General features: G+C 43.8%; 1 protein-coding gene across 1 annotated transcript; it reads right to left on the bottom strand.

The window, feature by feature from the left end:
* Positions 1-3,649: 3,649 nt before the first annotated feature.
* On the bottom strand, positions 3,650-17,029 carry LOC142372770 (creatine kinase U-type, mitochondrial-like). The gene is made up of 4 exons (XM_075455737.1): positions 16,857-17,029; positions 7,077-7,211; positions 4,099-4,248; positions 3,650-4,017 (listed from the first exon to the last, which is right to left on the bottom strand). The coding sequence occupies exons 1-4, from the start codon at positions 16,914-16,916 to the stop codon at positions 3,901-3,903; spliced, it is 462 nt and encodes a 153-aa protein (XP_075311852.1). The 5' UTR covers positions 16,917-17,029; the 3' UTR covers positions 3,650-3,900.
* Positions 17,030-20,108: the final 3,079 nt, after the last annotated feature.

The raw sequence follows: 20,108 nt of genomic DNA, 5'->3' as shown, positions 1-20,108 counted from the left end.
TCCCAGAACGGTTTAGGCCCAAAATACATCTGTGATATGTTCAGAGAATATAAACCCAGCAGAGCTCTTAGATCCAAGGACTCAGGTCAGCTGGTCCAGTCCAGAGTCCAGACTAAACATGAAGAAGCAGCATTTAGCTGTTTTGCTGCCAACAAGTGGAACAAACTGCAAGTGGAGATTAAACTTTCACGAAATGTAGACATTTTTAAATCCAGGTTAAAGACATTTCTTTTCTCATGTGTCTATGCATGAAATATCTTTTAACTTATCTTGACTGTTGCTTGTTTTTAAATTCATTTAAATGATTTTATTTGTTTCTCTTTATATTCTTTTATGTATTTTTAATGCTTTAATCATGCCTCACTCTCTGCTACACTGCCAACTTTTCAACAGTTTGTCAGCTGCTCTACCAGAGAAAACAAGACATTGGATTTGTTTTACACAAATGTCAAGGATTCATACATTTCCAAATCAAGACCTCCCCTGGGTAAATCAGATCACAACCTTGTTTTTCTCTATTCAGCATATAAACCTCTTGTCCAGAGACTACCTGTCATAAAAAGGACTGTTAGAAAGTGGTCAGAGGAAGCTGAAGAAGCCTTACAGGGTTGTTTTGATGCAACCGATTGAATTTCTCTTTGTAAGCCACATGGAGAGGACATTAATGCCATGACTGAGTGTGTGACTGACTATATAAACTTCTGTGTGGACAACACCATCCCAACCAGAACAGTGAGATGATTCCCTAATAACAAACCCTGGATCACCAGTGAGCTAAAGGAACTATTGAACAAGAAAAAAAAGAGCCTTTAGGGAGCGAGACAGGGAGTTACTGAGGAGTTTACAGAAGCAGCTCAAAGTCAAGATCAGAGAGAGCAAGGAGGTGTATAGAAAGAAGCTTGAGAGTAAACTGCAGAGGAACAATATCAGAGATGTGTGGCCAGGAATGAAGAAGATCACAGGCCTCAAGCAGAGGGAGGATCGGATGGATGGAAGTCTGGACAGAGCAAATGAGCTGAACACATTCTTCAACAGGTTCAGTTCAGGAACAAGCTCACCATCCTCCGCTCCTGTTCCCAGCCAAAGAGACATCCCACCCTCCTCTGACCCACAGCTTTCCTGTAACATCTCCACCTCCACCTCAGTCATGGATTCTTCTGCTTCCACTAGTTTGTCTTCAACCAAATCAGGAGATGCTGCTGTCCCCTTTGCCTCCCCCTCCCACTTTTCTGTTTCTAGAAGTCAGGTGAAGAGGCAGTTGGAGAGACTGAACCAGAACAAGGCTGCAGGTCCAGATGGTGTCAGCCCCCGAGTCCTGAAGGCCTGTGCAGAGCAGCTCTGTGGGATTCTGCAACACCTTTTCAACCTTAGCTTGACCCAAGAGAAGGTACCACTGTTGTGGAAGACATCCTGTCTGGTTCCGGTACCAAAGAAAACTCACCCTTCAGACATCAATGACTACAGACCTGTTGCCCTGACATCCCACATCATGAAGGTCCTGGAGAGACTCCTGTTGACCCACCTGTGTAAGCAAACCAGCACATATCAGGACCCCCTGCAGTTTGCTTATCGCCATGGAGTTGGAGTTGAAGACGCTATCATACACCTGCTTCAACAAACCCACTGTCATCTGGACAAAGCAGGCAGCACTGTGAGGATCATGTTCTTTGATTTCTCCAGTGCATTTAACACAATCCAGCCTGATCTGCTTCGTCTGAAACTCCAGAAGACTCAGGTGGAGGCCTCAACAATCACCTGGATTAATGACTACCTGACAAACAGACCACAGTTTGTCAGACTGAAGAATTGTGTGTCTAACCAGGTGATCAGCAGCACAGGAGCACCACAGGGGACTGTACTCTCACCATTCCTTTTCACTCTGTACACTTCAGACTTCCAGTACAAGTCAGACTCCTGTCATCTACAGAAATATTCAGATGACTCTGCAGTTGTCGGGTGTATCAGAGATGGACAAGAAGCTGAGTACAGAGAGCTGGTGGACCGCTTTGTGGCATGGTGTGGGAACAATCATCTCATCTTGAATGTTAACAAAACAAAGGAGATGATTGTAGATTTCAGGAGAAACAGGGTCAGATCAAACCCTGGTTGAGGAATATAAATACCTTGGTGTTCATGTGGACAACAGACTAGACTGGAGACACAACAGTGAAGCCATCTACAAGAAAGGACAGAGCAGACTGTACTTCTTGAGGAAGCTAAGGTCCTTCAAGGTTTGCAACAAGATGTTGCAGATATTCTACAAGTCTGTTGTTGAGAGTGTCATTTCCTCTTGCGTCATCTTTTGGGGCAGCAGCATCAGAACCAGGGACCTAAAAAGACTCAACAACCTGATAAGGAAGGCTGGTTCTGTTCTGGGGACGACTGTGGATCCTCTGGAGACAATAATGCAAAGAAGGATTTTGCATAAAATCAAGAGAATTATGGACAACCCTGAACATCCTCTCCATGAGACTTATCGGAAAACAGAGTCTCTTCAGTCAAAGGCTTCTTCAGTTTGGATGCAAAACGGACCGCTACAGGAAATCTTTCCTGCCCACAGCCATCAGCATCTATAATAACTCCTTGATTTAATTGAGCTACATCACTTTATTTATCCCAGAGGGAAATTAAATGTTATTTTTGAATTGAATTTGAATTGAATTAAGAAATTAAAGAAACTTATGGAGAGGTGGAACATGTATGAACCACTAAAACACCCTTCTTTTGTCTCATGTTGATTTTGGAATGTATACTCCTAGATTTGTCTTAATTTTTATTTATTTATTTATTCTTTCATTTTTATTTATATTTTTTCATTAATACCCCCTGGTCTATTCCTGAACTGTTCGTGTGGTGTAACATTGACACAAAAAGGAAAAATGGAATGAAATCCCCTCCCCAAAAAACAACCGGGGCGGGGCGGGGCGAGGCAAGAATATTTGTATAGCACAATTCAACTACAAGGCGATTCAAAGTGCTTTACAGATACATAAATAAGAACAATAAATCAGTAGTTAAAATGTGATTAAGTTCTGAAACTCAAGCTTCAGATTTGGAGTTTTTTTCAAACGCAGCTGAAAATAGGTGTGTCTTCAACCTGGACTTAAATAAACTGAGTGTTGCAGCTGATCTGAGGCTTTCTGGGAGTTTGTTCCAGACATGTGGAGCATAGAAGCTGAACGCAGCTTCTCCATGTCTGGTTGTGCCTCTGGGAACAGAAGACCGGATCCAGATGACCTGAGGGGTCTGGAAGGTTCATACTGGGTCAGGAGGTCACTGATGTATTTTGGTCCTAGACTATTCAGAGCTTTATAGACCAGCATCAGAACTTTAAAGTCTATCCTCTGTATAAAGGAAGACAAAGAGTTCCTTGTGCTGTAGAGAAGAGTTTTAGAAACCAGTGTTTCCCAGAGTTGAAGCAGACTTAATTTAACACAACTAATGGAAACTTCTAGGATCTGTGAGGCTGATTGTTGGAGACCTACATCATGTGACCAAGCCCCCACAATTAAACCCTTGAGATGGTTTGAGATGAGCTCGACCAGCAGAAGGAAGTAAAAGGTAAGAAAAGCAGTGAGGAGGCATTCAAAATGAAAATCAATACAAGTCTTTCTTACACTTGTTTATTTCAGATTCAATAAAAGTGACAAAGAAAATAAAACCAAAGTCAAAATGTTTAATTTTGGTTATATATTAAAGTCAGGGTAACAGTTAAGTTGAGGTAAGAACTTTCCCCCTAACAGTAGATTACTTTACCCTGAAGATTTACAATCTGTGAGTTGCATCAACCTGCTCTGTGGTGGTGGACGGGCGGCGCTCTGTGGTTCTCCGTCAGGCTCGCTGTGGGAGGGAGCACCAAACCGACCGCTGACCTCCTGCTAACCGGCATCAGTCCAAATTTCACTTCCTGATCTGAGCGATGGGAGCTGGGACTTTGAAGTCCTGGCCCTTCTCCAGCCTCTTCTCGCATTCGATCAGATAGTTGACCCCGTCGATCAGCAGCTGAACCAGCTCCACCTGAACACACACCAAAGGTCATTTCAGCAGAAGAGTTCAGGCTCAGACCGAGCCTAATGCTGACAGCTGCTTGTTCCTCACCTCAGATTTTCCCAGACGGTTGTTGTTGGAAATGTCAAAGGTGTCTCCGGTAACCGCAGAGTCGACTCCGCCTGGGCCTCGCATCTGCAGCTGCAAGTTGTTGAGTATTGTGGAGAAACGTGCGTCCTGCAGTTTTTGCCGGACATTTTGCTGGATCATTAAAAACATATTTTAAAGAAGCAGAATTTTAAAAAGTTACGAGATTTTGGTTTCGTTGTATAAAGATAAGACATTTTTAGGGGATTCTAGATGAGAAGAAGAATTTAAAATGCCGCATCCTGTTAAATTGTTGTTGTCTGCTGTACTGAGGAGCATGCATCTTCCATCTACCAGCAGTCTCAGAGGATAAACTCTATCTGAGGCTAATGTTCCAGCAGAGTTAGATAAAGACTGTGGATGTGCAGCAGCCACTTTTCATCCCACTGTTTTAACAACTTGGTCCAGTTCAACGCTGGACTGAAGAAACTGAGCCACAAAGAGGGATCAGTTCCAACTCTCAGAGCCTGAACTTCAGAGCAGGGAAATGGAAGTATCTGAGAAATAATTCCTCATGGTTTATTTATTGCTTTATTTTTTCGTTTAGCAGTAGCTAACGCTAACAGCTTTGCTATTGAAAATGACTTCTACGGAGTTATTTCTGTTCCTTTCTGAAAGATGAACATTATTGTTCCCACATTACTTTGTTAACTGAAGCTTTCTAGTTGAACGATTACGTTCTGTAAGTCAGACAACTTGCAGCTGTTTTCAACACAACACCAGTGTTTTATGCGAAATTCTGTTCCCCTAAAATAATCTGTTCCTCTGGTGTCGGGAGCGCGCACAACAGCCGGAGAGGCAGATTCTACCATAGACGTATATTATGTCTATGGATTCTACAGTCTGTACGTCATTTCTGATCAAGTTGTCGGTAAAACGACAAAACGTAATAATTTATCATGTCAAGGTTGTTATTTGATCTTTGAACCTGGGTTAGGTTTAGGGTTAGGGTTAGGGGTAGATTATTTCAGGGTTAGGGTTAGGGTCAGCCAGCCTGTTTTTCTCTCTCTGACATAATCTGTTCCCCCAAGTAACTTTGGTAAGAAAGGAGCAAATGTGTTCAAATTCACAGGAATAGTCGAGTATTATGAGTGGAATAGATGACCCAAAACTTGAGTTGATTGGTTACTCTCTGTACGAGATATGGGGGGGTCAGTCACCCAAACAGTGTTTGGGTGACTGACTGAGTTATCTGTTAAAGGATAAGACCGGTTTTTTGACATTGGGCCCTTGATTTCACATTATAACATGATGTTCTACTCACCCCTGCTTGTTGTTGAACATTTGGAGCTGTTCCGAAGATATTCGCGAGGCGTCTGGCTGCTCTCTTGAGATATTCGGCCATGAAACTGTTTCCTATGGGCAAGCTTATACAGGCACAAACTATGCTGTTTATAATTTATTAATTACTGTACACTAGCACTGATAACGTGGAGGTGCGTCGCTTACTTAAAAAAATCTGGGTTACTGTAATTTTGAATTTTAGCCGAATGAATAAATAGGCAGCAGGTCTGTGGGTTGTCTGTGGCAGTAGCACGACGAGGACGTCAGTAACACCCACTTTACGACAAAAATTCAAAATTACAGTAACCCGGATTTTTTTAAGTAAGCGACGCACCTCAACGTTATCAGTGCTAGTGTACAGTAATTAATAAATTATAAACAGCATAGTTTGTCCCTGTATAAGCTTGCCCATAGGAAACCGTTTCATGGCCGAATATCTCAAGAGAGCAGCCAGACGCCTCTCGAATATCTTCGGAACAGCTCCAAATGTTCAACAACATGCAGGGGTGAGTAGAACATCATGTTATAATGTGAAATCAAGGGCCCAATGTCAAAAAACCGGTCTTATCCTTTAAACTATCATTCAAGTGAACACGACTCAAGTTGGAAAAGACTATGGTTCTCTCGGCATAACCCCCCCCCCCCACGAAACTGTGTCAAAAACACGTTTTATACTGGGAGCCCGCAGGTTCAAAGATAAAATAACAACCTTGACACGATAAATGATTACGTTTTGACGTTTTACCGCCCACTTGATCAGAAATGACGTACAGACTGTAGAATCTGTCTCTCCGCCTGTTGTGCGCGCTCCCGACACCAGGGGAACAGATTTTCGCACAAGGCCGGTCCTCTCCTCACTCTCGTTTCTACATTGAACGCTGTGTACCTCTCGGTGTGTTAACATTACATTATTGTTATATTTAGTATAAAGATGTAGGTCTCCAAGTAAATTTTTTTTAATGAGGTTACAAAATGTTTAAACGCAGTAATTAACGGTACACATGCATTACTACGAGTTACGCTGCGTACATCTCTGGCTTGGTCCATAACTGTTGATGAGAAAGCATTGTTCACTAGCATCTGCTGCTAACTTACAGATACACTGCTAAAATATTTCCCTCTGGGATCAATACATTGTCAGTATGTCAGTGACAGTCAGCATGAGAGTGTTTCCTTAGCCAAGGTACAAACATACAGAAACTAACCCTTCAACAATGTCCTGTTGCAGCCTTGTTGATTGGTGAGGGGGGTGATTGAGCGGCGGCAGGTGTTACAAGTTGCTAACCCCCCCCCCCCCCACTTGGAGACTTGCAAAGTATCCATGCTGAAAACAAACCTTTACAATTGGAAGATCTGTTTCTTGTTACTATCAACAACTCTTTTACAAAGTTGTAAAACCTCTGCTTTTTATGCATTAGGGACCATTTTTGGCAGAAGATTTATACATGTGGTGTTCTGGTGAGTATTTGAGAAAGCAGAATTATGTAAATGAAACTCACTGTCACAGAGGAATGATACAGATTCACACACAGGGCTTGACAATTTTAAAAATGTAAAACACCATTAAATGATGCTTGAAGCTTTATGAAAAATTAAATTCTATTTATTCTGAATAAGCTAAAAGCTGTGTGTGTGTCTGAAGGTGTCCCAGGCGTCACCTTGCTGAGATTTGGCAGGCGTACGTGGACGCTTGCCCTGAGACCGGTGCCCAGGTTGGAGGGACATGTGAGGATGTAGCCCAGACGTTCGTTCCACATGAACTCCCAGCCTCTCTCCTGGATCAGATGCTCCACCTAAGAATGAAACAGTTATGCATTAAAATATGGAAGAGACATCTGATCTTTTTTATGCAAGAAGCAGGGACTGAGTTTGACTATTTTGTGTAATAATGGTCAATTTTACGTTTTGTGGATACAGTGATCATAAAGTTTTCATAAAACTGATATAAATAATAGTAGTACCCCAAAGGAGCACACGTCAGCCCTCTGTTCATTGAGCTCGACTGGCTACCCTTAGCCGCCCACATCAAATTCAAGCCACTGATGTTAGCCCACAAAGTACTAAATGGAACGGCTCCCATCTACTTGAATCCTTATGTCACAACTCGGTAACTCCGGTCGTCACAGGATTGTCGTCTAGCAGTGCCTACACCACGCTTAAGACAATCCAGACTCTGTTCATGTGTCGTTCCATGATGGTGGAATGACTTACCAAGTGCTACAAGAACAGGGGCATCCCAGTCTATCTTCAAGAAACTCTTGAAGACACCAGATCTTCAGAGAGCATCTCCTATCCTAGCACTTACCCTGTACTTCCCTACCCCCTCTACTACACTTTATCTTTCTGTACTTCCCTCTATGCCTGCACTCTGTCTCTACACTGTCACCCCTGTCACGTCTGACAGAGTCTGACTAGTGGTTTCCTTCTATGTAGCTTATTGTTAGCTTTGATGTTAGCTGTAATGTTATATCCTTATTTGTAAGTCACATTTGTAACCCCCCCATCATCCTCTCCAGGTAAATCAAATCAAATTTATTTGTATAGCACATTTCATGTACAAACAATTCAAAGTGCTTTACATAAAATAAAAGCATTGCAGCAGGGAGTGTAAGAAGCATTAAAAATACATAAAAGAATATAAGGAGAAAAAAATGTAATTATTAAAATGATTAAAAACAAGCAACAGTCCAGATAAGTTCAAAAATATCGTGCAGATTTCATGCATAGACACATGAGAAAAGAAATGTTTTTAACCTGGATTTAAAAATGTCTCCATTTGGTGAAAGTTTAATCTCCACTGGCAGTTTGTTCCACTTGTTTGCAGCATTACAGCTAAATGCTGCTTCTCCATGTTTAGTTTGGACTCTGGACTGGACCAGCTGACCTGAGTCCTTGGATCTAAGAGCTCTGCTGGCTTTATATTCTCTGAACATATCACAGATGTATTTTGGGCCTAAACCGTTCTGGGATTTGTAAACCATCAGCAGGCTTTTAAAATCTATTCTGTGACTGACTGGAAGCCAGAGTAAAAATTTTAAAACTGGTGTGATGTGTTCAGATCTCTTAGTCCGGGTTAAAACTCTAGCAGCAGCGTTCTGGATGAGCTGCAGATGTTTATTGCTCTTTTAGGAAGTCCAGTTAAAAAAGCATTACAGTAATGGAGTCTACTGGAGATGAATGCATGGATGAGTTTCTCCTGGTCTTTTTGGGAGAGGAAACCTTTAATTCTGTTGATATTTCTGAGATGGTAAAAAGCTGCCTTGGTGACAGCTTTGATCTGGCTGCTGAAAGTCAGATCTGAGTCTATCAACACTCCGAGGTTACCAACTTGGTCACTAAGGTCCCGAAACTCAAGATATTTACCAACGCTGACCCTCGTCTCTTTGCTACCAAACAGAATGATCTCAGTTTTGTCTTCATTTAATTGTAGAAAATTCTCTCTCATCCAGGTGTTTACTTCCTCCAGACACTGACACAGTACGTCTGCTGGGCTGCAGTCGTCCGGTGACAGAGACACATAAAGTTGTGTATCGTCTGCATAACTGTGATAATTGATGTTAAAATTCTGCAATATCTGACCCAAAGGGAGCATATACAAGTTAAACAGAAGAGGTCCAAGAATTGACCCCTGGGGGACTCCACAAGTCATGGCCACTCGCTCAGATTCATAGCTGCCAATTGTAACAAAATAACTCCGGCCTTTTAAGTAGGACCTGAACCAGTTAAGGACCGCTCCAGAAAGTCCAACCCAGTTTTCCAGCCTGTGCAACAGGATCCTGTTATCTACAGTATCAAACGCAGCGCTGAGGTCCAACAGAACCAGGACTGAAACATTACCAGAATCAGTATTCAACCTGATGTCGTTTAACACTTTGACTAGATCTGTTTCAGTGCTGTGATTACGAATGTAAGTACGGTTCTATGAATTCTGGATGACCGCCAGAGCTGTCTGTCACTCGGAATCTGGGCGAGAAGATTCTGTAGGAACAGATGACGTCTGAAGCCTGATTGAAAGTTATCAAGACTTCCACTTTCATTCAGAAAGTCGTTGAGCTGGTTAAATACAACTTTCTCAATAATCTTAGATATAAAAGAGAGATTAGAGACAGGTCTGTAGTTGTTCATCATAGAGGCGTCTAGAGTTCTCTTCTTTAGGAGTGGCTTAATGGCAGCTGTCTTTAGTGACTTGGGAAAAATGCCTGATGCCAGTGAGCTGTTAACTATTTGTAGGAGATCACTTTCTACTGAGGTAAAAACAGTTTTTAAAGTCGGATGGTATTATGTCCAGAGTGCAAGTTGTTGATTTCAGCTGCCGAACTGTTTCCTCTAGGATTTTTAAATCAACAATATTAAATCGTGACATAACGTCAAAGTTATTTCTAGGTTTTAGACACAGATTAGTTTTCTTGTTTGTCGGTGTTGCGTGAATGTTTTGTGTAATTGTTTTGATTTTTTGGCTAAAAAAGTTGGCAAATTCATTGCATTTCTCTGTGAAAACGAGGTCTGGGTTTGACTGTTTAGGAGGATTTGTGAGTTTTTCAACCATAGCAAACAGAGTTTGAGAATTGTTGACATTCTTATTAATCATTTCAGATTAATGCAGCTGTCTGGCCTTGCACAGCTCATTGTTATAACTACGCAGGCTTTGTTTGTACAGCTCATAGTGAATCTGAAGCTTTGTTTTCCTCCATTTACTGTAATGACCCGTACCAACACAGAATGGACCCAGAATGACACAACCCAAGGAGAAGGTATAACAGTCTTTATTTTTAAGAACAAACTCAGGGAGAAACTGCTCAGTCCAGGGAAACCTTGTCCACTGCGGAAGGCTAGGGTGGAGCCTGCGAACAGGTGAGGTGTAGCAGGGCACCAACAGCAATATCCTCTTGGCGACGGGTAGGAGTGAGACAGTCCAGAAGCTGACCTCCTAAATTCAAAATCCAAAACCAAATCCAAGGTCCAGTATCCAAAATCCAGGTATCCAATCTGTAATCCAGTATCCAAGGTCCTTTAATTGAATTCCAATTGGCTTGAATTGGACTTACTATCTAAGTGCCTTGAGATGACATTTGTTGTATTTGGCGCTATATAAATAAAAATGAATTAAATTGAATTGAAAATCCAGAAGACAGGGTCAAAAAACAGTCCAGGTCAAAAACAAGCAGACAGGAGAAAATGCACAGAAACAGAGGCTCGAATACTGCGTAATTACTGCAGACAATCTGGCAGCGAACTGGAGAGAAACTGAGAGCTATAAAGGCTGCAGACCAGGTGCAAACAATCAGGAGATCAGGCAGAAGATACGATGCATTCAGGGTCAGTTGGGAAAACAGAATACGGCTCAAACCATGACATTTACGTTCAGCTCTCCTGCATTCTCTTTTCAGGTTTTTGCCCGTAGTGGTGTTTCTCCATGGGGTTTTCTGTTTGATCAAGGTGCTAATTCTTATCGGTGCAACAGCTTCCATTACATTAAAAAATTTTAAGTTAAAATTATCCAGCATTCCTTCAACCGACTCTGCGCTCATTTTTGGTAACATAGCTATGGCCTCCCTAAACTGAGCACTTGTTTTCTCATTTATGTAACTCTTCTTAACTGAGAAGCTGGTTGTTTGAACATTCTGAGTGATCAATAAATCAAATAAAATACAAAAATGGTCAGACAAGGCCAAATCAATTATCACAACAGAAGAAATATCAACACCTTTAGAAATGAGCAGGTCCAGAATGTGACCTCGAAGGTGGATAGGTTCTGTTACATGTTGCCACAAACCAAACATGTCCAGCACAGAAGAAAATTCTTTGGCATTACCATCCGTCATGTTATCTATGTGAATGTTAAAATCCCCGGTCAAGATAAAATGGTTAAAATCAGTCGAAATAACAGACAATAATTCAGAAAATTCATCAATAAAACTTGCACAGTATCCTGGAGATCTGTAAATGATTAAGAACAGGATTTTAGGAATACCCTTTAAAATAAAACTAAGATATTCAAAAGAATATTCACCAAATGAGATCTCTTTATACTGGAATGTGTCTGTTTCTTTCGGGCGAACAGCTGTGATCTCGCTGTTACGATTCGTACTGAATTACTGCAGACAGGTAAGTCAGCTAACTTGCTTTAATTGTTAGCCGATGATAAGAGCCGGCGGCTCACCGGGCTTATATTTGATTTGAATGGCGGTGTTTTCGCCACATGTTATATTACATGCTACGTTGCTTGATTCTCTGTTTTCGGTGGGTTGTAGCGGCAGTAAGCACGCCATTAGACATCTTACTTTAAATTGTCGGACAGTGTGGAGTGCACTGACTCGTTGAAATAAATGTGTATTTGAGGCACGCTCCGGTGTGGACGCGTTTGAACTTTATTTTTGTGTGGGTGTGCGGCACAGTGTTTCCACTGTGACTGTCTTACACTGTTTATGAAATAATTGTGCAGCATAGTATTGACTGTATTATTCTTTCGTGCTTTTCTGGAAACTGTCCCACTTAATGACATGTTGAGCTGGCATGTCTGTAACTCTTGTATGGCCCCTCTCCAACCTGAGGATGGCCGCGATCAGTGTCTGTCCGGCCTGTCTCGGAGTTGAACACCTGAGGACAGGTATATCTGACAACCTATGCATGAACTGTAGGTTTATGCCACTGTTGGTCAGAAGGGCTAAACTGGCAGAGGTGGAAGGGGATACTACGCTACTACCCGCCATTGGGAGAGCAGACCCGGCAGCACGTAGGGGACGTGGTCGCAGATGTAGTACGGCATCACAAGGACCTCGTAGGAAAGTTAGGAAGGTGGACACTTTGGCTTGCAAAGTGGACACTCTCTCATCTAAGTTTGTCCAGATTAAGGAGCTTCTGCTCAATCTGCAGCTCCCAGTGGTGACTCCGCCACAAGGGGCTCGTCCTGTCGGGATATTGATGTGCTGTCAACGGCCGCTTCCTGCAGTTTGTTTGATGAGGGGGATGGACAGGACGAGGATAAAGACTCAGTTTCTTGATTCTGATGATTTGTCTCAAGGATCTGATGGTTCATTGCGTGGATCAGAAGCTGGCCATGCCACACTGAAACCAGCAATTCGGATGGCTTTAGCACACTTGGGGCTGGATGACGCTCCCGTCACAGCAGCTTCTTTGAGTGCTTTTTTTAGGCAGACGTCACAGCACGCAGCTTTCTCGGTCCCTCCTTCGAAACCCTATATTGAAGAGCTGGGCAGATCCAAAATTATTGTCTCATCACACCAGTGATTGCAGGAATTTGGCAGCCATGCAGGAGTCAGGCAGCTATGGGTTGGATCGTATGGCCCCAGTCGATCCTACCATTGCCTCTTTGATAGTCTCACCCGATGAGACTCCCAGACCTGATGCACACTGTCCCCGTCCTCAGTACCGCTGATCTCCTTGTTAGGGCTTATAATATAGCGGCACACATGGGCCGTATTGGTCATTCCTTTTCCCACCTTATCCTGGGCCTGTCTCAGATCCTGCAGGAATCTGGTGTAGACTCCTCGGCTCAGACCCATGATGCATCCCTTCAGACTTTTGCATTCATGTCTAGGGAGCTCAGAAGATTGAAGTCAACAGTCTGGCTAGCGCAGTCCTCTCTGTCGGAAAGGTGTTGCCGTACTCTCCGTTCTTTTCCAGTGGTTCCAGTTCACATATTTGGACAAGCTGCTCAGCAGGCGCTAGAGCGCAGTGCCCAAGTTGACAAGGCCAGGCAGCGGTTTGCCGGCCTGCATCGGGGCCCGGCTCAGGCCCCAAGGCAGAGAGGTCTTTTGCCGTCTGGTCCCAGCTGTTCTCATCCACCTGCTCGCCCAGGTGCACAGCTGAGGTCCTCTCATGATTCGGGGCATTATGATCAGCATCAGCGGGCTCCCTCCCAGCCTTTTTTTCAGGTACCAAGAGGACCAGGCCCCAGTGGTCGCCCCACCAAAGGCTCTAGGAGGGGTAAGACATGAGGCTCAAAGTGCTGGTGTCAGGCACTTCTCTCAGCAGTACATCAGCTACTGGGAAAGGAAGACCATGGACTCTAGGGTGGTATCCACGCTGTCCAGGGGATACACACTGCATTTCTGACGCCGGCCACCAACTTTCTGCGGGATCAGGATGTCTGTGGTTAGAGTTCCCGCAAAATCACTCGCCCTCAGCAGGGAGCTGGCAAAAGACGCCAACGAACCTGTCGAGTGGCAGCTGGGTTTTATTCAGTGTATTTTTTGATTCCAAAGAAGGATGGCGGGTTTCGCCCGATCCTGGACCTGCGGGGGCTGAACAGGTTTTTAAAGGTCCTGCCATTCCGTTGGTGGATGGCAGATGTTCTCCAGTCAGTGGCACGGGGGGCCTGGTTTGTGTCAATAGATCTCAAAGATGCCTATTTTCATGTGCCTATTGCTCCACGCCACAGGCAGTTCCTGATATTTGCCTTTCAGGGCCGGCCTTATCAATTCAAGGTGATGCCGTTCGGTCTCTCACTTGCCCCTCGCATATTTATGAGCGGCCCTTGCTCCCATACAAGCCAGGGGTGACGATCATGCCATATCTGGACGATTGACTAATTGTTTCCCCAACTGCAGAGCAGACAGTCAGAGACACTGCTTGGCTCCTTGGACATGTGAACTGGCTGGGCCTCACAGTCAATTACTCCAAGAGGAGTCTTACACCCAGTCAGAAGGTAGATTACCTGGGCATGACTCGACTCACTGTCGATGAGAGCCTTCCTTGGAGAGTGGAGAATATTTTGCAACTCATAGGTTGCTTCCAGGAAGGCAGAGTATTGAGGTACGGCCTCTTTCTCAGGCTGCTGGGTATGCTGACAGCAGCATCCATGGTGATCCCCCTGGGTCTCTTTTCCTTACGGCCCTTTCAAATCTGGGTCAACACACTTCACTTGGATCCCAAGAGGCACAGGGGTAGGAACGTCAGGGTATCCAGTCCTTGCTGTCGAGCCCTGAGGCCTTGGAGGACAAGGGGGTATCTGGCCAGGGGGGTTCCCCTAGGAGTAATCCCTGCCTGCAGAGAGGTTGTGGAGACAGATGCCTCTCTGTTAGGTTGGGGTGCCATCTGGCAGTGCAGGACCATCAAGGGTAGATGGAGCGCACAGCACAGGTGGGAACATGTAAATGTGCTCGAGCTCAGGGCAATATATCTCGCACTGCAACATTTTCTCCCAGTATTGAAGGGTTCTCGTCCGCACAGACAGCACCTCAACAGTATATCACATAAATCATCAGGGTGGCACCAGGTCCAAGCAGGGGCTACAGGTGTCAAAGCAGCTCCTTGCGTGAGCATTTCCCCACTTCTTGAGCCTCAGGGTCGTACACCTCCCTGGTGTACAGAACAGTGTGGTGGATGTTCTCTCCCGCCAAGGGCTGCCACAGGGCAACTGGAGACTCCACCCAGGTGGTGGAGATGATTTGGAGCCGATATGGCAGAGCAGAGGTGGACGTTTTTACCTCAGAAACATCCACACATTGTCCCCTTTGGTACTCACTGATGGGGGGGACCAGCCTTCTGGGACAGGATGCCTTGGCTCATGCTTGGCCACCCCACCTTCTATATGCTTTTCCTCCAATTCATTCGTGTGACGCTGGAAAGAGTGCGACAGAAGGGCCATAGACTGCTACTGGTGGCCCCCAACTGGCCAGGGTGGCCCTGGTTTCCAGTGCTGCTGAAACTACTCTAGGGGGAACCATGGTGCCTCCCAAGTAGACCAGAGCTTCTCTCCCAGCTTGGTTTTGAGATGAGTGTGTCGGCCCCCATTCGAACCCATAGGAGAGGCAGAACTCAGGTGGCTGTCTGCAAAGACGGCATTTCTGTTGGCAATCACGTCAGCAAAGTAAGTGGGTGAACTCCACGCCCTGTCAGTGAGCCAGATGTGTATGCATTGGTATCCAGAAGGGTCGGGGGTTACTCTCCTACCCAATCCCTACTTCCTGCCAAAGAGGATGCCTCCCTCACATGTAAACTAAGCAATTGAATTGGCAGCACTAAGTCCACCAAGCTCGTCACAGCAAGCAACAGAGCTGTCAGAGCAGCTTTGCCCTGTTCGGGCACTCAAGGCGTATGTGGGGGCTACAGCCATTTTTTTGTAAATCTGACAAACCATTTGTTTGCTATGGGGGTTGTAGGAAAGGTCAACCTCTGTCGAAACAGGCTTTTCTAGTGGATTGTTGATGTGATTTTACATGCTTATAGGTTGCAGGGCCTACCTGCGCCTCATAACATGCGGTGCATGCCACTGTACTCGGAATGTGTCCACATCATGGAAAGCCTTGAAAGGGGTCTCTCTGCAGGACATCTGTGCTGCAGCGACCTGGGAATGCTCATGTACCTTTCCTCACTATTATGGCGTCAATGTGGCTGCTCTATTTGCAGTGGCAACGGCTGTTCTATCAACAGCTTCCATGCCTTAATGCGGTTAGCATTCCTTGTGACCTTGTTGGCATGAGTCATCTAGTGCTGAGGCACTGCCCTCTTGCGATCAGGAGGAATGAAATAGAATGAGAGTTACGAATGTAACTATGGTTCTATGAATTCTGGATGACCGCCAGAGCTGTCTGTCACTCGGAATCTGGGCGAGAAGGTTCTATAAAAACAGATTGTGTGATGACATGGGAGTCTTATACTGGGGCGTGCACCCTACCTCATCACATGGTCACAGGTGACTTTGTTGGTATTGTAACTGCCACATTTCTATTCCTACATGTTTTGTGTATTTTTATATTAATTTTGCGAAGCGCCACTAGAGGGCGCTGTGATGTCAGAGTGTGCTTTTGCTGAGTAGCAATAAGTCAAGAAGCGATCTCGAAAGGTAAAAAGAAAGGAAAAGTATGGACACGGGTTTAAGAAACGAAGCAAGCCAAGCAAAATAAGAAGAAAGCCTAATTCCTTATGTGGTACTCAGCCAACGAGGTATTTTGTCTGTTTTTATGTTGTAGAAGTAGTTTTATTTGCCAACTGTCTTTATTTCAAGCAAGCTAATTGTTGTCCTCTCTGTGTTTTTAGTTTTCACGGTGTGTTTATGAGTCTGTACCAAGATGGATTCAATATATTGCATCAGTTGAGAAAACCACTTGCGTCTGTCGGTACCTGAAGGAATTATAGGTATAATAACTCGACCTGCACATATGTGAGATGGAGATATCTAGTGCTGAAGCACCGCCCTCTGGTGGCCATCCAGAATTCATAGAACCGTAGTTACATTCGTAACTCTCGTTTTGTCCAATCACAAGCAGCTGCTGATGTCCCTACAATTGTTTTAAAATGAATTATTGTTGTGTTTTGTTAAATTTTGTAAAATTTTCTCTTTTTGTCTGTTTTCTTACTTATTACTTAAGGGCCACCGCGAGTGCCAAAAAAGAATAACTGAGCAACATTTTCACCATACATCCTTAAAAATTGAAAACTTCTGCATTACAATTATTTCACAGACTCCAACATACCTGTTTTAGTCCCCTGTTGAATCTCTCAAACACTCGCTTCATGTTGCCGCCTTTCTCCATGGAAATTACTCTGGTGTGGTCTTCCTCATTCACCCAGATCAGGAAAGTCTTGTCGTTGTTGTACCTGAGGAGAACCAGCTGCAGAAACTCAATAACAAGCTCCCCTGATAAAAGTCAGCTTTCATCACCACTGTCCATGCTGCTAATCTGTGCAGAATTTATTTGAACATGCGGTTAGGGCTGCAGCTATCAAATATTTTGGTAATTGAGTAGTCTATTGAATATTCCATCGATTAATCGAGTAATTGGATAAAACATACTTTTGCTGAAATAAAGCCCAATTATAACTAGAAAGCTGCAAGCAGCTGTATGCGGGACCGAGATGGCGTACGTTGGGGCATGCGCACGATACCCTCTGCGTATGTACGAGTGCAAAATAACCCCAATGTGGAGGGGTTTTAGAAAATTTCTAGGGGGCGCCATTGAGCCATTTTGTCTGCCCACACACAATACCCTTTACATATGTACGAAGTTGACAGGGTGGATGTGTGTGGCAAGTTTCATAACGTTGTGATGACGAAAAGTCTTTCAAATCAAAAACGCCATTACTAGATTTTCACTGCCTTGCTACGGCCAAGTTTGAAAAAGTTTCTCAATGATTTTTTCCCCCCATGTCTTAAGAGCTACCGGGCCAAGTTTGAAGCGTTTAGCATTAAATATGTAGGGGGAGTTCGATCAAATGCGAGGTGTGGAAAAAAAAAGAGTTGCCCAATGATTTTTCCCCCCATGTCTTAAGAGTAATCTGGCCAAGTTTGAAGTCTGTAGCATTAAATCTGTAGGACACGTTCGATCATATGTAAGGCGTGGAATTGGTCAAAAATGGTACAAAAACTCACTTTCCATCCAAAATGGCTGCCTTTCTGTGGACGTGGGAGCAGGGAGTTATGAGACTTTTTTGTGCGTCTGGGCATGATGAAGGAGTGCACCGAATTTCGTCGTTCCATTTTTGATTTCCGGCTACTTTCTCGAACAAACGGTCACAGCTCGAAAAGTAAAGTTCGAATCCGAATCGTTTTTGTACCGTGAGCACCACAAGGGACGGCCAAATCCAGCGGTGTGATTTTCATTCGGCTACCCCCTCGGGCTCGTTTTAAATGGCAGTTTTAAAATCACATTTAAACACTGATTTTAGGATTTTAGCCATTTATAATGGGATTGTGGGACGGAACTTTGCGCTCAGAGGCAATTTGTGATAAATCTGTGTGGCAGAGGTCAATGAGTGGGACATTGTGTGAAAGAGGACAAAAATACCTACGTTTTGTGATAAAATTTGTCCAGATCGGCCAGATATTTCAGACATGAGAGAGTTTTGTTTGAAGAATCCGTGATTAATGAATTTTAGAGTGAGAGGTTGAGTGTGAGAGACGCCAGATCTGATATTTTGGCACCCTCAAACGTAAACTGCCGTTGTGTCAAAGCCGTATTGAATATATTCAAACCCTTCGATTCAGTTATAGCCGAGAGTCTCGTGTCACTTACAAACTTTGAATGAGGTCTGTACGATGCTGTATGGCTAAGTTATAAGGCCTCTAAAAATGCCCTTTTCAAGCTTGTTAACATCACTGTGATGTCATAATGACATCAGAAACATCAGTGTGATGTCAGCAAACATTCTGTTGATGTCGGAATATTAATGACGTCATAATGACATCACAAACATCACAGGGACTTTAGTGACTTTAGTCCCTGTGATGTTTGTGATGTCATTACGTTAGGGTTAACTTGTAGCCCCCAGGCAAATTCTTAACCAACTGGTGTTTTAATTCCCCAGCGACGGAGGCGGATCGTGAGACGGACACATCAAGACAAGTTAACAGGGAATACACATAAACCTCAGTGTTTGGAACAACAAAAACTGAGTTGTTAGTCGATAGAGAGGTTTTTGTTTTTACAGAAAGTGAAAAATGTTTAAGCGCAGGCAGTCAGATTCTCTCCAGGCTATCTCAAACAAGAATGAGATTCTCAACAGCGAGAATCAAATCCTTCAGAAAGAAAACAAGGATTTGAACAAGACGATTGAAAGCCTTCGCAAAGAAACGGAGCGCTTACAAACCAAAAGCAATAACAAAAAGAAAAGGGACCTCCAGATAGAAAATGAACAGTTGATCACAGAGAATGAGCGCATGGTCAAAGATAACACCCTCCTAGAAACCCAAAACAAGACCTACAAGTTACAGAACAGACAAATGGAGAAGAAGTTGGAGGACATGCAAATTGAGAATCGGACCTTGAAGCAGCAGATTCTGACAAACAATGCAGAAAAAGAAGCAATGGAGAGGAAGTTCGAGGACATGGAAATTAAGAATCGGACCTTGGAGCAGACGTTAGAGGATGACTACAAGGCAGCAAGCGAGGAAAATCAATCTTTAAGACAACAAAAGGGTGATATCCTGAGGGAAATGATTGAAGTGGAGGTAAGTTTACAAGTGCAAAAAGAGAGCATGGAACTGAAAGAGATAGCTCTGCAGAAACTCAGGAATCAGATGAAGAAAACCAATGAAATTCTTGAATTAACAGGGCAGACCTGTCGAAAGATGTATCAGGAAAATGTTTCTGTCCGTCAGGAGAATCGGGCCCTGAAGCGGGAAGTTTATGAGCTCCAGAAAAAAATTCAGGATGGAGAAAAAACAATAAAACAGAGAAGGGAGCTCCAAGAAAGTCCTCAGGTCCAAGGGACTTCTAAAAAAACACTTGAGGAGGATGTCTCGAGACCGGCCTCGAGACCACTTTTACGTGTTCTCGGTCTTGTCGCAGTCTCGACCATCGTTGGTCTTGGTCTTGTCAGGTTTATGTCGTAGCTCAGTCTCAGTCAGACCTAGAAGCCGAACAATAATGTCAGCGAATTCCGCCATCATCAAATTTGCATGCCATTGCAGACATCAAGATGTCAGCATCTTGTCTTTATTCTTGTTAATGCGCCATTTGATGAGACCTGCACTCATTGCATAGTTTATCTCACCCAGTCTACGAAAACATTTACAGTGAGTGAGCTCACAGTCACACACACATTCATGACATGCTCTGTCTCTGCATTGTTCTGTCTGTAGTTGAAATAATACCTTCTTAAATTGAATTTAAACTGGGATTGAACATCTTACCCCAGTATGCTGCTTTTATTCAATTGATGCAAGTTCAATTCAATTCATTTTTATTTACATAGCGCCAAATACAACAAATGTCATCTCAAGGCAC

Source organism: Odontesthes bonariensis, chromosome 22 (genome assembly GCF_027942865.1).
Source record: "Odontesthes bonariensis isolate fOdoBon6 chromosome 22, fOdoBon6.hap1, whole genome shotgun sequence".
NCBI lineage: Eukaryota > Metazoa > Chordata > Actinopteri > Atheriniformes > Atherinopsidae > Odontesthes > Odontesthes bonariensis.
This window is presented reverse-complemented; position numbering and strand designations above follow the sequence as displayed.

Coding starts and splice junctions, on each gene's coding strand:
- LOC142372770 (XM_075455737.1), bottom strand. CDS start 16,916: ATGGAGAAAGGCGGCAACATGAAGCGAGTGTTTGAGAGATTCAACAGG. Junction 7,212..16,856: donor TCAACAGGGGACTAAAACAG/GTATGTTGGAGT, acceptor TTTCATTCTTAG/GTGGAGCATCTGATCCAGGA. Junction 4,018..4,098: donor ACCGTCTGGGAAAATCTGAG/GTGAGGAACAAG, acceptor GTGTGTGTTCAG/GTGGAGCTGGTTCAGCTGCT.